We start from the raw sequence: 14,992 nt of genomic DNA, 5'->3' as shown, positions 1-14,992 counted from the left end.
TAATCCAGACAAGCATTTCCAACTCAAGAAGTTCAGGTAAGGGTTCTTATTTCCTCCATCTTACAACTTACTTCTTGTGTGTAACTCCAAACCTGTTGAATAGGATAGTATTCACCAATGTTTTACAGTTGTTATGGCTCTAAGTTTAAAGATTATGCAAGTCAATAAAGCTGACTTTTAAATGGGCAGCAAGATGAGTTATTTGTTGTTCATTCTTTCACCTGATTGCTTTGAACTTGTTTAGAACTGGATCCAATATACTCCCTTATACCCATGCATGCACTTCTGCTTGCTATACACTTGTTTTGTTGGAGTTATTGGGGAGAAAACAGAACTGCATTTTTCTGCTTCTTTCCTCTTAAAAAATAATTAATTTACCACAGACACTTACTACATAAGCATTTAATTAATGTAATATTTCAAATATTTGTAAGACTAAGATGCAATATGATGAATTACTTCCAGAAAATTATTACCAGAAAAACGTTATTGGAAAATTCTAGAATTGTGCAGCAACTTGTAAAATAACACAACAATCTGTATAAGTGTAAAATGAAAAACAAAACAAAAACAATTACATCTGAATCATAAGAGTTGTTGGGTGTGCTTTTAGGTTACCATCACAAAAAGTCCTAAACATTTGATGACAATGAAATAATTTAGTTCTTGAATTAATGTTTGCTATAGCAATGTTCACTTGTAGGCCTAACATCTAAGGATCATGGTACCTATGCCTAACCTATCAAGGTTTGATTGGTAAACGAACAGGTAACTCACTCTTTGATTACTTAAATACATAACAAGATATATAGTGCAATCACTTAGGCAACTATTATAAATTGTTAAATAGTTATCCATCTTATACATGTAAAATATGGCTAGCATGGATGGACAAAGTACTATTTAGTGGAGCAAACAATGTTTTGACCTTCCTCACAATCACGAGTTATCCATCTTCTCAATATTGTAACTAACCAAATTTTTTAATAGAAGCTAGTGGTTCTCCAAACAAATCAGCAGTTATAAAACACATTATTACCAAACCAAATGGGTCAAAGATGAGGTCTCTTTTATGTGAATATGTAGCATATGGGGCAACATAGCAATCTAATATATACTCAAATTTCTATAATAAATGTTCCAACAATTTTAGACACATGGAGTATGAATTTTATTTCTTGTGGTCTCGTTTTAAAAACTGAGAAAGTGTGTCATGAATTTACATAAAGAAACGTGTTATTATATCATTGCTAATGTGAGTTTTAAATCATTTTTATCTCGCAGGTCATTAAGTCAACTGTTCCTTTATCATTTGTTACTCAAATCTATACAATACCACTCTTTCTAAACTTCTCAGTTAACTTTCTCAATCTTAATATCATGTATTGTTTAAATTAAAACACAAAGAACATAGCTTCAAAAGCATCAAAAGCTATGTACCTATGAATATTACAAGATACAAACAGAAAGGTGAAGATGATAACATAACAAGACAATAATAATAAAGAACAGGAAATTCATGTTTTGACAGAGGACAAATTGCCAAAATTTAACACACTGTGATAAAACTTAAAGCTGGTTCTTCATATAAAATTATGATGGAATAATTATTACAAAGCGTTGAGGTGCTCCATCTAAAGTATTACATGTACAAAAAGTTTGAAACATTTTGAAGTCTAATGTGATGCCTTGAGTACTAATCTACTTGTGTTTATTTACTTAAACATATTCATTTTTTTTTCTCACAAAAACGTATCTAGTGCTCTCTGTACTACTTTCTTTTACAACTTTTATAACAGTTATATTTCTTATAAAAGTATACAAAAGCAAGTGACCAACAAGTGTAAACATTGTGTATTATTTAAAACTTACCTCTAACAGTTTTTCTAGTTTCCTGACATGTTTTTCTTTCCGCCTCTCTTTTTCTTTTAACTCCACAGCAGACACCCCACTTAATTTTGCATCAGAAGAGTCCGAATTTGTTTCCACAATTCCAGATAATTCCTGTACTCTGATATGGGAACTAGACGACAGCTGTTGTACATCTTGTTTCTTTATAGATTTCTTTAATCTGTAAGCCTTAAGTTCTTCAAATACTTCTTTTATCCTTACAAAAACATCTTTCTTATCCGTTTGAACCCTATTAGTTTGCAAGACAATAAAGTCTACAAATTCAGAAGACTGTAAATAGTCTGTCCTAACATGTTTAGTGAGATGCTTCAAATTTTGTAGAATTTGAAGTTCTTTACCTTCATTCATAAAAGGAGTGCAGGCTGCAATGAACTAGTAAATAGAAAGGAACATCAAATGAACAATTATCAATAGAATTCAAAGAACAATTACAAATTTTCTCTTCACTTATTTGAAGTATATCTTGCCAGCACACAGAGAAAAAAACTGAAAAACAAAGGAGACACTGAAGGTACGAAGAGATGTGCTTCAAACTTAAAATGCAATGATAAAATTTTTGTTTGTTTCTGTGGTGACATTCCAATATGGTAGAAGAAAACAAGTATGTGTGTGTGTGTGTGTTTTCTTATGGCAAAGCTACATCGGGCTATTTGCTGAGCCCACCGAGGAAAATCGAAACCCTGATCTTAGTGTTGTAAATCTGTAGACTAACCACTGTACCAGTTGGGAACAACAAAACAACGAACTGAATACGTACTGTAATATAGTAACATAAAAACTGTCATAACTGAATGACCACCCCAATATTCTAAAAAAAAAAAAAACTTACAGTTCCAGTCTCTACTTTTTTATTTTTACCAAGGATCATTACAATTTCATTTCCTACAATCAGGACATCTGCTTATTTTTTGTACAGGGTGTTCGGAAAGTCACTATGCAGTTTTGTAATCATATGTCTATTCAGTCTGTTTCAAGCCAGCAACTGATAGCAGTGTTTAGAAACAAAATAAGAAGGATCCAGGCCTGTATTGATGCCAACAGGGGTCACTTTCAACATTGTTTATAATTGTCATTCATATTTACCTCCTGTATTCTATATTGAAACATGTCTGTTAATAAATATATAAGTGCACAGTGACTTTCTGAACACCCTGTATATATAATACATACAAAAAGTTTATTGAAACAACATGCATGAGTTAACACAAAGTACTGCATATAAAACAGCCTGTATAATAAAACTATCTTCTCTATTTACAATTCTATAACCGGGCAATTAAGAAATAATATAGTTATGAAAATCAGTACATGATTCTATTTCAAATAACACTGGTGATGATAATAAAGTTTAAAACATTAATGGTCATGCAATCTGTAATAAAGTTTAAAACATTAATGGCATTGCAATCTGTAATAAAATTTAAAACATTAATGGTCATGCAATCTGTAATAAAGTTTAAAACATTAATGGTCATGCAATCTGTAATAAAGTTTAAAACATTAATGGCCATGCAATTTGTAATAAAGTTTAAAACATTAATGGCCATGCAATTTGTAATAAAGTTTAAAACATTAATGGCCATGCAATCTGTAATAAAGTTTAAAACATTAATGGCCATGCAATCTGTAATAAAGTTTAAAACATTAATGGCCATGCAATCTGTAATAAAGTTTAAAACAGTAATGGCCATGCAATCTGTAATAAAGTTTAAAACATTAATGGCCATGCAATATGTAATAAAGTTTAAAACATTAATGACCATCCAATCTGTAATAAAGTTTAAAACAGTAATGGCCATGCAATATGTAATAAAGTTTAAAACATTAATGGTCATGCAATTTGTATTATAAATCTGCAAATGGAAAAACACAACAAAAAATGTGAGAATAATAAAATTAGCTTTAGCACTATAAATATATAAATATATATTTTGTTTAAATTTTGTTTTTCACTTAGCAACATTTTGAGTAAACTCTTCTTTAATCCACAAACATTTAGTAGTTTATCATTACCAACAGACTTGTTCTTGATTTGAACAAGTTTATTTATTCAATATATGTTCAAGAAAACAAAATATACTATTTTAAGACAATTTATCGCCAAAGTCTAAACATTTAGCATCACTGTGTCTAGTTTCAAAGGAACTTCATCTTTTAGTTATTACTTGAAGTTTTGGTTCATATCTTCAAATAATCATTGAAACAAAGTTTTGTATTATTAACTATAAACCAAAAACTACACACGTTCCCATAAAATATCTTAACAATAGCTATTATTGTAATTTTTTTTAAAGGTACATACTTCAAGTCCCATGTCTACCCATGAAGGTAATGTTAACTTAATCTTATTTCAAAACCTATATATTTCTCTATTACTTCCAGAAATGAGTTTGTGGTGTAATTAATTTTTAATGACAAAATAATACTTTTTCATACAAGTACTAATCAAAACAACATATGTTACTGAGAACCCGATTTCTTACATTATTATATGTATAAATGCAATGCAAAAGTGTATTAACAAATGACTAAGAATTCATTAGTGTATTACACAATTTTATTAGCATTTTATACACAAACACAAAATATACACAAAGATTTGGAAACAATTGTATGAACCAGGCTTACCCAAGACAATCAGGCAAACATCAGTGTTGAACAAACAAGTTTCTACAGAAATATCACAATACTAATTTACTTCATTTTTAACCAGTAGTATTATTATTCTGCTGAAAGTATTTAACTTGTTAACATGGATAAAATAATTTTACTCAGATGTTTACCTTTTCAAGACATTTGTTGTTACTGTCCAATCCTTCCACTTCATTCTTACTGAATACTTTCTCTTTGGGTACTTCCTTTTTTATAAGCAGTTTTGGCTGAGCAGTAGAATCACACTGTTGAAAATAAACTGGAATTTAAAGCTGAACCTTCATAAAAAGTTTAACCTATTATTCTCTATGCATGTGAATGTCTGATAAAAAAACTAAAACTACATTCTTAGAAATATATTTATATTTAACACCTAGTTACAGGAAATAAATGTGTAAAACCCAAAATACGTTTGTGGCAAATCTTGGTGTGATACACATTTTCACACATGCATGTACGTTAACTTATACTAATAAACATGTCCCCCGTCGGTACAGCTGTAAGTATTCGGATTTACAATGCTAAAATCAGGGGTTCGAATCCCCTAGGTGGACTCAGCAGATAGCCCGTTGTGGAAGACACACTCACACCAACGTGTGTGTGTGTGTTCCTTATATGTTTCTACACTTCTTGATCAATCAGAACCAAACTTGACAAGGTAATACACAACAACATGAGGAAGGTTATTATGGGTGGGAATGAATCCCCTTCTAATGTTAAACAAACTACAAAAGATGTATATCCCTCAGTTTTACAATGAACGTCTTTCTTTTCAGTACTGACATATTTATGCATTTTTATGGTACTTCTAATGTTTACTATGTTAACAAAAAACAAACTGAAGCACAGTTTATTATCCTTTGCTACTACAAATGAGTTTTTATTTCATATATTTAATAGATGAGAACTCACCTAGTAAGTAATTATCTATGAATATAGACAAAAAACAAACATTTTCTTAACAGCAGGTAAAAAAATGCAGACAAGACTTCTGGTTTCATCAAGGCAAAAGGTCACTGAGGTAAAGAATAAGGATGGCAGGCATTGCTTAAACCTAGAAGACCTTCTGGTTTCATCAAGACAAAAGGACACTCGGGTAAAGAATAAGGATGGCAGACATTGCTTAAAGCTAGAAGGCCTTCTGGTTTCATCAAGACAAAAGGACACTCAGGTAAAGAATAAGGATGGCAGACATTGCTTAAAGCTAGAAGGCCTTCTGGTTTCATCAAGACAAAAGGACACTCGGGTAAAGAATAAGGATGGCAGACATTGCTTAAAGCTAGAAGGCCTTCTGGTTTCATCAAGACAAAAGGACACTGAGGTAAAGAATAAAAATGGCAGACATTGCTTAAAGCTAGAAGGCCTTCTGGTTTCATCAAGACAAAAGGACACTCAGGTAAAGAATAAGGATGGCAGACATTGCTTAAAGCTAGAAGGCCTTCTGGTTTCATCAAGACAAAAGGACACTGAGGTAAAGAATAAAAATGGCAGACATTGCTTAAACCTAGAAGACCTTCTGGTTTCATCAAGACAAAAGGACACTGAGGTAAAGAATAAAAATGGCAGACATTGCTTAAAGCTAGAAGGCCTTCTGGTTTCATCAAGACAAAAGGACACTGAGGTAAAGAATAAAAATGGCAGACATTGCTTAAACCTAGAAGACCTTCTGGTTTCATCAAGACAAAAGGACACTGAGGTAAAGAATAAAAATGGCAGACATTGCTTAAAGCTAGAAGGCCTTCTGGTTTCATCAAGACAAAAGGACACTCAGGTAAAGAATAAAAATGGCAGACATTGCTTAAAGCTAGAAGGCCTTCTGGTTTCATCAAGACAAAAGGACACTCAGGTAAAGAATAAGGATGGCAGACATTGCTTAAAGCTAGAAGGCCTTCTGGTTTCATCAAGACAAAAGGACACTGAGGTAAAGAATAAAAATGGCAGACATTGCTTAAACCTAGAAGACCTTCTGGTTTCATCAAGACAAAAGGACACTGAGGTAAAGAATAAAAATGGCAGACATTGCTTAAAGCTAGAAGGCCTTCTGGTTTCATCAAGACAAAAGGACACTGAGGTAAAGAATAAAAATGGCAGACATTGCTTAAACCTAGAAGACCTTCTGGTTTCATCAAGACAAAAGGACACTGAGGTAAAGAATAAAAATGGCAGACATTGCTTAAAGCTAGAAGGCCTTCTGGTTTCATCAAGACAAAAGGACACTCAGGTAAAGAATAAAAATGGCAGACATTGCTTAAAGCTAGAAGGCCTTCTGGTTTCATCAAGACAAAAGGACACTTAGATAAAGAATAAGGATGGCAGACATTGCTTAAAGCTAGAAGGCCTTCTGGTTTCATCAAGACAAAAGGACACTGAGGTAAAGAATAAGGATGGCAGGCATTGCTTAAAGCTAGAAGGCCTTCTGGTTTCATCAAGACAAAAGGACACTGAGGTAAAGAATAAGGATGGCAGACATTGCTTAAAGCTAGAAGGCCTTCTGGTTTCATCAAGACAAAAGGACACTGAGGTAAAGAATAAGGATGGCAGACATTGCTTAAAGCTAGAAGGCCTTCTGGTTTCATCAAGACAAAAGGTCACTGAGGTAAAGAATAAAAATGGCAGACATTGCTTAAACCTAGAAGACCTTCTGGTTTCATCAAGACAAAAGGACACTGAGGTAAAGAATAAAAATGGCAGACATTGCTTAAAGCTAGAAGGCCTTCTGGTTTCATCAAGACAAAAGGACACTGAGGTAAAGAATAAGGATGGCAGACATTGCTTAAAGCTAGAAGGCCTTCTGGTTTCATCAAGACAAAAGGACACTGAGGTAAAGAATAAGGATGGCAGACATTGCTTAAAGCTAGAAGGCCTTCTGGTTTCATCAAGACAAAAGGTCACTGAGGTAAAGAATAAGGATGGCAGACATTGCTTAAAGCTAGAAGGCCTTCTGGTTTCATCAAGACAAAAGGTCACTGAGGTAAAGAATAAGGATGGCAGACATTGCTTAAACCTAGAAGGCATTTTTTTTTACTTCTTAAGTTTTCCTTTTACCTGTGCTTTCTTTTCAATATTTTACTTGTTAGGTACATTCAAGTCTTTTGGCCAATTCCTTTTATTCTTTTTATTTGTTCTAAATATATCAGCAAACCTGATTTAGAATCTTCTAGTTTTTGTCCAATGATAAGTCTTTCTTTCAAATAATTTGTATGTATGGTCTTCATTTGTCAGTTCTATACATATTGATATGGAGCTTACGAATTTTCAACCCTATCTATAGATAATAAAGTTGTTTAAGTTAGACAAAATAAAATATGAAACAAGATATTGAATAATACACAAAATGTTGAAATCCTTTGTGATCAGTATAAACCCTTCTTTTCATATTTATGTAACAACTTAAAACATTAGTTTAAATGACTGACTGGAACAAGAAACCTTGAAATAAGTGTTTCAAATATTTAAAAGTAAAAAACAAAATAATTCTCTATTTAAGGGTATAAATAAATATTAGAGCATTTAACATTCATAAGATATAACATAATTTGCAGACAACATGAATTAATGCCAAACATTCTCACACACAGGATAACTTTTACACATTTCATTACACTATGAGGCATTGGGAATTTTATTGAACAGTCTGCATTTATAGAAGGGTACTCAGCCTTTCACAAGCGAGAAATTACGTGTCTTGTATAGCTGCAAATAACATCAGATCTACCAAAAATTAACATCCAGTGAACAGTAGGAAGAGGGACTGCAAGTATGAGGTTGCATTCCAGTCCAGAACCTGGAGGCATTGAGAATTCATCATATAGATCACAGTAGCAGGAGGATATCAGCCAAACGTGAGGATGTATGTGAAAGGACCATCTCTAACCAACACCTGATCCCTGGGAACTGATATCTGGGTGATGGTAAAAAAGAGGGTTTCTCAACCAGGGATACAAACTGCAATATATAGAAAAGTCCTACATGCAGTAACTGACAGCATCTGTATTTGTACATCAAATCTACAATAGGAAAAGCATCACACCATTGACATACACAAAAGAATACTCCACCTTACTCTTTTAAACTAAGCAATGTTATGCAGACTCAGGAGGGCAGGCCTCCATGATCCACCATCCTGGTGGCTATAATCTGGTAAGGGACAAGAAATGCCATGCCCCACCAAAAGAAGAAGGGAAAAAGTTGTCTATGGGGCCACAGCACTAAAGACATTGCATTGGTTAACCACAATACCCTATTTTGAAAAGCAAAGTGACCAAGCTTAGAGAGCTTATAGAGTGCATTATCCAACACTTGAGAGCATCTGAAACTGCACACCATGTCTGCAGTAAGACAAATCTCAAATGCCACAGATCAGAGATGGGTAGTAATTTCTGTCTACTTTATTCATGTTAGTTCATAAATGTACTGTCTGGGACAAACATATATCTGAAGCAAAAGACCATGAGGCATACCTGCAAGCAGTCCTGCAGAACGTTCCAGCTCAATGGTAGCCATAATGTGACCTGGATAAGTGTTATGCCATCATGTTTTGATAGCATAGACAGCATACTGAAGGAGTTAACCAGCTAACACCTAGCAGCATCTGGAATGGTATATCAAGTCCATAGTAGGAAGAGTCTCAATGTCACAGTTATCTGGCATGTTTATAGGTCAGTAACACTCTCCACAGAATGGGATCCAAATATGCCATAAAGACTCCTAAAAAAAAAAAGGAATGGAGTACTTACCATCACAGATAAACAGTTACAGCACTAATGATGTCCTTCAAGGGAAGATAGAAATGTGCAGCCAGGGACATAAGGTGATGGAGCTGATGGAAAACAGACATGAAAAAGGTAACAACCATGAGGAGAAAAAGAAAATGCTAGGCAAATGCAACATAAAATGGTAATGGGAGAGGTGAGAATTTCACTGAAGAAACAAATGGACTCAGGAACCACATCATATACCAGTGAAGAGTCCTGACTGGGCAAAGGAGATGAATGGGATATCAGAACAGCCATAAAGATGGGAAAAAAGAGGGAATGGAATCAGACAAAACAGAGGAGACATATGAAAGTAGAAAATAAAACTTAATGACATAACTTCTAGAACCCATGGATCAACTCAAGGATTTCCAAAAGTGGGCAAAATGAAGTCTGGCCCAACCAACCCTGATCCCAGAAGGGTAGTCAGAATAAGATAAAGGAAAATGTAATTTAATAATCAAGATTTCATGCCCACTAAAAAAGAAGCAACACCAAAGGATACAATTCCAAATAAGAGAAGTTGGAATGGTTATAATGTGTGTGTGTGTGTGTGTGTGTGTGTGTGTGTGTGTGTGTGTGTGTGTGTGTGTGTGTGTGTGTCTTTCTTACATCATAGTCACATCAAGATATCTACCATGTCCTCCAAGGGAAATCAAACCCATGATTTTAGCATTGTAAATCCAAAGACTTACTGCTTTACCAGTGGGGACGTGGTGATAATAAAATGCATGATCATTCACAGTGCCTGGAAGGGCGGGATGAGAGACACTTCCAAACACAAAAGGCCCCTCCAACATTTCCTATAGACCTCAATATCCAGGGGAGGAGGAAGCCTGGAATAATGACCCAAAGTCATATTCAAAACCGGGAACATACGTACAGAACATAATATATCTCAATAACAAATGTACCAAAAAAGAAATAAGGATGGCCAAATCCCCTAAAACAACATAATTAAGAAACATATTGAATAACGGAAAAAAACAACAAAAACCATCCAACTCCAAAACCAACAGATCACTGAAAACCTTGTGAGGATAATCACCAGAGTGTTCTGACTGTTACACCAAACTGGACAACTCAAGATGGACCAAGTCTGTCACCTTATGAGCTGAAAATCTTATTTTTAAACTGTAAGAGTAGTCACAGTCATGATTACCTAAAACTGTAAGTACATATCTCCCAAGACTGAAAGAGGAGATAAATCTTAACTCTCCAAGAACGAGAAAAAAGGCATAGAATTATAAATCACCTAAAGTGGAAATTCATGAAAATAAAGATGTGTGGATAGTGCAAGTATATTGTGAGTGAAAACAAAGTCTAATCAGTATGAAGTGATTAACATGTACAAGATTAAAGATGACACTAGTTACAATATGGGTAGTGTTGGTGGAGGGTTGCAACATGATAACTTATGTGTTAATATGCAACAATAAACAAAAATAGCAACGATAATGGTGAGCAAATATTTGCACTAACAGGGGACAGCATAAGTCGAGAAAGCTTCTTGTGAAAGGATGGAAGATTTTGTATCAGAATTGATGGTTTCTTGAGTGAGCTCAAATTTCTCCTTTTCTCAAAAATAGATGCACAAGAAGTCTTGAAAGACCAAAGTCCAAATGAACTCTTGTTGAAATTATGTAAACTTTTTCACAAGATGTACTTATTAGTTAATATATGCCCATATTAGCAGCTATCACAATCCTGATCTTTAAACAGATTCACATATTTAAGTCAAAGTAAATAAACTAGCATTTTTATCTAAAACATTCATAAGACATTTTTGATAAGAAAAATTTCTAAACAAAAATAGCAGAGAAAAACAGGTACCTCAGTAGTCCTTAACATATGATTATTGATCAGGAACTCAGTCCCATCAGTCTAAGTTATTTGTCTCATAATAACTACATTATCAAAATTTCCCCACTCTATGTTGCTTTGAAACAATTTTTGCATTAATAAATAGTAAATAATCAGCATGTTAGTTATTTGTATACTGTTATACCATTACTAAATATTTGGTTTCCATATAAATAGTAAGCCCAGATGATTTAGCAAAATATTTTGTTGTATCTAACAAGCTTATTCATTTTCTGTATAAATAATAGTTTAGAAATTGGCACGTTAGAATATTAATACACTTATGCTATTCATTGTCTTTCCAGTATAAATAGCAGTTCCTTTATGAACAAAAACGATATATATAGAAATCTCATATTTTGATCGACTCTTTTATTCTTTTAAATGTGAAATAGTGACTAACTGTAAACTTTGGAACCACTATTAAGAAATGTAGGGTCACATTATCTTGGGTCATTCCATGTCAAATCATCCAGGGGGCTGCAGGTTACCCCAACAGAATGCCTTGAAAACATTCACATGTGCTCATCTATCCACATAATGAAAAATTACCAAAGATTAGTTCAATATCTCTAATAGTTTCTGATTTACAGCCCTGTAAAATGTAATGAATTTTTTTTGGTGAATTCATTTTCGAGCAACTTTGGCTGCTTAAAGCTGCAAGAGTAATGGTGGTAGAAGGCTGAAATTTGCTACACTAACTGAATTAATCTCACAGAATTCAAAAATGGTCTCAAACCAAGTTTATCTCTCTTAGGATTTTCACAGTGAGGTTGTAAAGTCACCCGAAAACCCAAAATCATAAAAAATATTGGTTTATTTAATAAGTCATAGCTCTAAGACTTAATATGATACAAAGCTGAATTTTTTTTCTAATTTCCTATAACATATCAGTTGATAAATCAGCAATTGTTGTAATTAAAAGTCTATTAGATCTGTAAAAAATGTAGTTGAATGCAACATTTTATGATTTAGCTACAAATAGCCATACTTCAGGCCACAGTTTGACCATGTCACCAGTTATTCAGCCTTTTCAGATTTTTACCATATATTCTTACATCTCTGAATAAGATGTACAAAAAAATCAGGATGGTGTTCAACCTACATTTTGAGTTATAGTTTTTTAAAGTATCCTCTGACCATACGTTGTTTATTTAAAATAAAATTCAGTTCAGGTGTGTTACTGTGTCCAAATACATTCATACAATTTTGAAAAATACCTGTCAAAACTTTATGAATCCCACTGTAATATTCTAACCAGCCTTTCACAAGTTTAAATAATGAAGTTGTAAGAAACAAGAAAGAATTAATTCTTTTCTGAACAAGTTTATTGACATAACTAGTTAGATCACATGGCAATGGAAATATATTGTGTATGCATTACACTTATGCAGGTATGGTTGAGTTTCTTCAGAGGAAAATAAATCCAGTCTTTTTTGGTCCAGTTTTACGGCAATACTTCTTTAAGTGACATGGATCAGCTAGACGAGTTCCTATATTGTACTCAGGTAAATTGTGCATACCCTCCATCTCAGTGGTCATAATGGTCTGATGACCCCCTAATCCATTATTGCACAATAAATTAGGATTATGTCATCATCAAAATTTCTTCAATTATTAAAAGAAACTAGCCATTCTTGTGCAATGTAACCAAATGTGTTTGGACAGATTTCTAATGTTTCAAGATGATGTAAGAGAAAAAGTCACTGGTCATACAATATATGATAATTAATTAAATAAATATTGCAGATGTAATGTTTATCTGAAGTTAAACTAATATCAGCTTGATGAAGAATAGACAAATACTTCTGATACTTTTCCCATTGAACTTTATTGCATTTATTTATTCAGTTGAAGTGAAAGCTTTTACCAGAAAATTTTTGGGTGAAACATTAACTGAGTAATACTGAAGCAATCAATAGGACCATGGTTTCCTACACTGACTGCAGAAATAACATTTCAACATTCCCAAACAACCAATTTTTTTTTACAAATATGTAATTCAAATAAATCAATTATTTTATTTAAGCTGCTTGTTAATTTATTATTTTTCACAACTTTGATTATTTTTTTTGAAGATCATGTTCAGAGATGTAAGAATATATGGTAAAGGCTGATTAGAATATTTCAATGGGATTCATAATATTTTTCACAACTGTATGGATATATTTGCACAGTAACATACCTGAATTGAAGTTGTTTTTTTTAAATAAAACACATATGGTCAGAAGATACTTTAAAAAATTATAACTCAAAAAGGAGGTTGAACACCATCTTGATTTTTTTTGTAGATCATATTCAGAGATGTAAGAATATATGGTAAAAATCTGAAAAGGATGAATAACTGGTGTAAATGGTCACTTGTGGCCTGAAGTAGGGTTATTTTTATCTAAATCATAAGCTGCATGCAACTACATTTTTTTACAGATCTAATAGACTTTTATTTACAATTGCAAATTTATCAACTGATATGTTATAGGAAATTTGAATAACAAATTCAGCTTTGTATCATATTAAGTCTTAGAGGTAGGGCTGAATAAATAAACCAATGTTTTTTACGATTTTGGGTTTTCAGGTGATTTTACAGCATTGCTATGAAAATTCTAAGACAGATAAACTTGGTTTGAGACCATTTTTGAATTCTGTGAGATTAATTCAGTCAGTGTAGCAAATTTCAGCCTTCTACAACCATTATTCTTGCAGCTTTAAGCAACCAAAGTTGCCCGTAAATGATTTTGCCAAAAATAAAACAAAATTAAATTTTACAGGGCTGTAAATCAGAAACTATTAGAGATATTGATCTAATCTTTGGCAATTTTTCACTATATGGGTAGGTAAGCACATGTTAATTTTTTCAAGGTATTCTGAGGAGGTCACCTGGAAAATTTTCTGAAATCTGGATGATTTGACATGGAATGACCCTCATGTGACTAAACTCGAAAGCTTTACGTAGAAATAGCCTAAATTAAAGATATACATTTCCGTTTTCATGAAACGTCCGTAGGCGTTAATACTGTTTTCCCTCAAGTGGTATCATATCAGTCCGTTAACTGTACAATTGCAATAAATAAAACTTTTAAACTTTTACTGGCAAATGGAATTACAACATAAACAATACGAGTAAAAAATAGCCCAAATATCAGGCTCCAACCTTATTTTATACAATCTATCACGTATTACTGTACTGTGTTTAACAAGAAAAAAAAAAGTCCAATATTTAATATAGAGACTACAATATTTCTCGCAACACGACAACACTAAGACTAGCTTCACTAAACTTATCATTCATGTCGATTTACTATAGCTGTTTTTGAAAACAAGTTAAATACTGAATGATAAAACATTAAACAAATCTACAACTTATTTGTTATTTTAATTTAATTATTTAAGAAAAATAGCAGACTTACTAGAATTGTTTGTTCTTCTTCGGAATCGCTATCAAGAACAATAACAGGAACTTTTGCCTTCTGGTTAAACACCGCCATCTTGACCACACACACAAAAAAAACTCCTTCTATCTGCTGGTAGAAATATAATTATTAATACAACTAACATATATTGTGAACTTTTAAAAATAACCAACAAAGAGAAAATCAAACAAACATGTATTTCGTATCAGTAGGAAATTAAATTTTACATAAAACTTTATACCAAGTATGTTTCTTAAAATAATAATTGAATTGAGCAAACCATAATAAAAATATGAAATAATTTAATAAAAATAAAATAAAGTAATGCGAAACTGCTTATTTTATTTTATTATTTTGTCTATTTATATTTACTTGTACATTTCACACTGCGTATTTCAGTTT

At 32.7% G+C, this 14,992-nt stretch overlaps 1 protein-coding gene across 1 annotated transcript in view; it reads right to left on the bottom strand.

Annotated features, from left to right (window-relative positions):
* The window catches only part of Daxx (Daxx-like protein), a 48,506-nt gene extending 33,760 nt beyond the window's left edge, over positions 1–14,746 (bottom strand). The window contains exons 1-3 of the mRNA XM_076491527.1: positions 14,588–14,746; positions 4,695–4,808; positions 1,873–2,283 (exon numbers count right to left, since the gene is read on the bottom strand). Of these exons, the coding sequence (XP_076347642.1) occupies positions 1,873–2,283; positions 4,695–4,808; positions 14,588–14,665 (603 nt within the window). The 5' untranslated portion in view covers positions 14,666–14,746. The remainder of the gene's footprint in view (positions 1–1,872; positions 2,284–4,694; positions 4,809–14,587) is intronic.
* Between the last annotated feature and the right edge of the window lie 246 nt (positions 14,747–14,992).

Source organism: Tachypleus tridentatus, chromosome 2 (genome assembly GCF_004210375.1).
Source record: "Tachypleus tridentatus isolate NWPU-2018 chromosome 2, ASM421037v1, whole genome shotgun sequence".
NCBI classification, from domain to species: Eukaryota; Metazoa; Arthropoda; class Merostomata; order Xiphosura; family Limulidae; genus Tachypleus; species Tachypleus tridentatus.
This window is presented reverse-complemented; position numbering and strand designations above follow the sequence as displayed.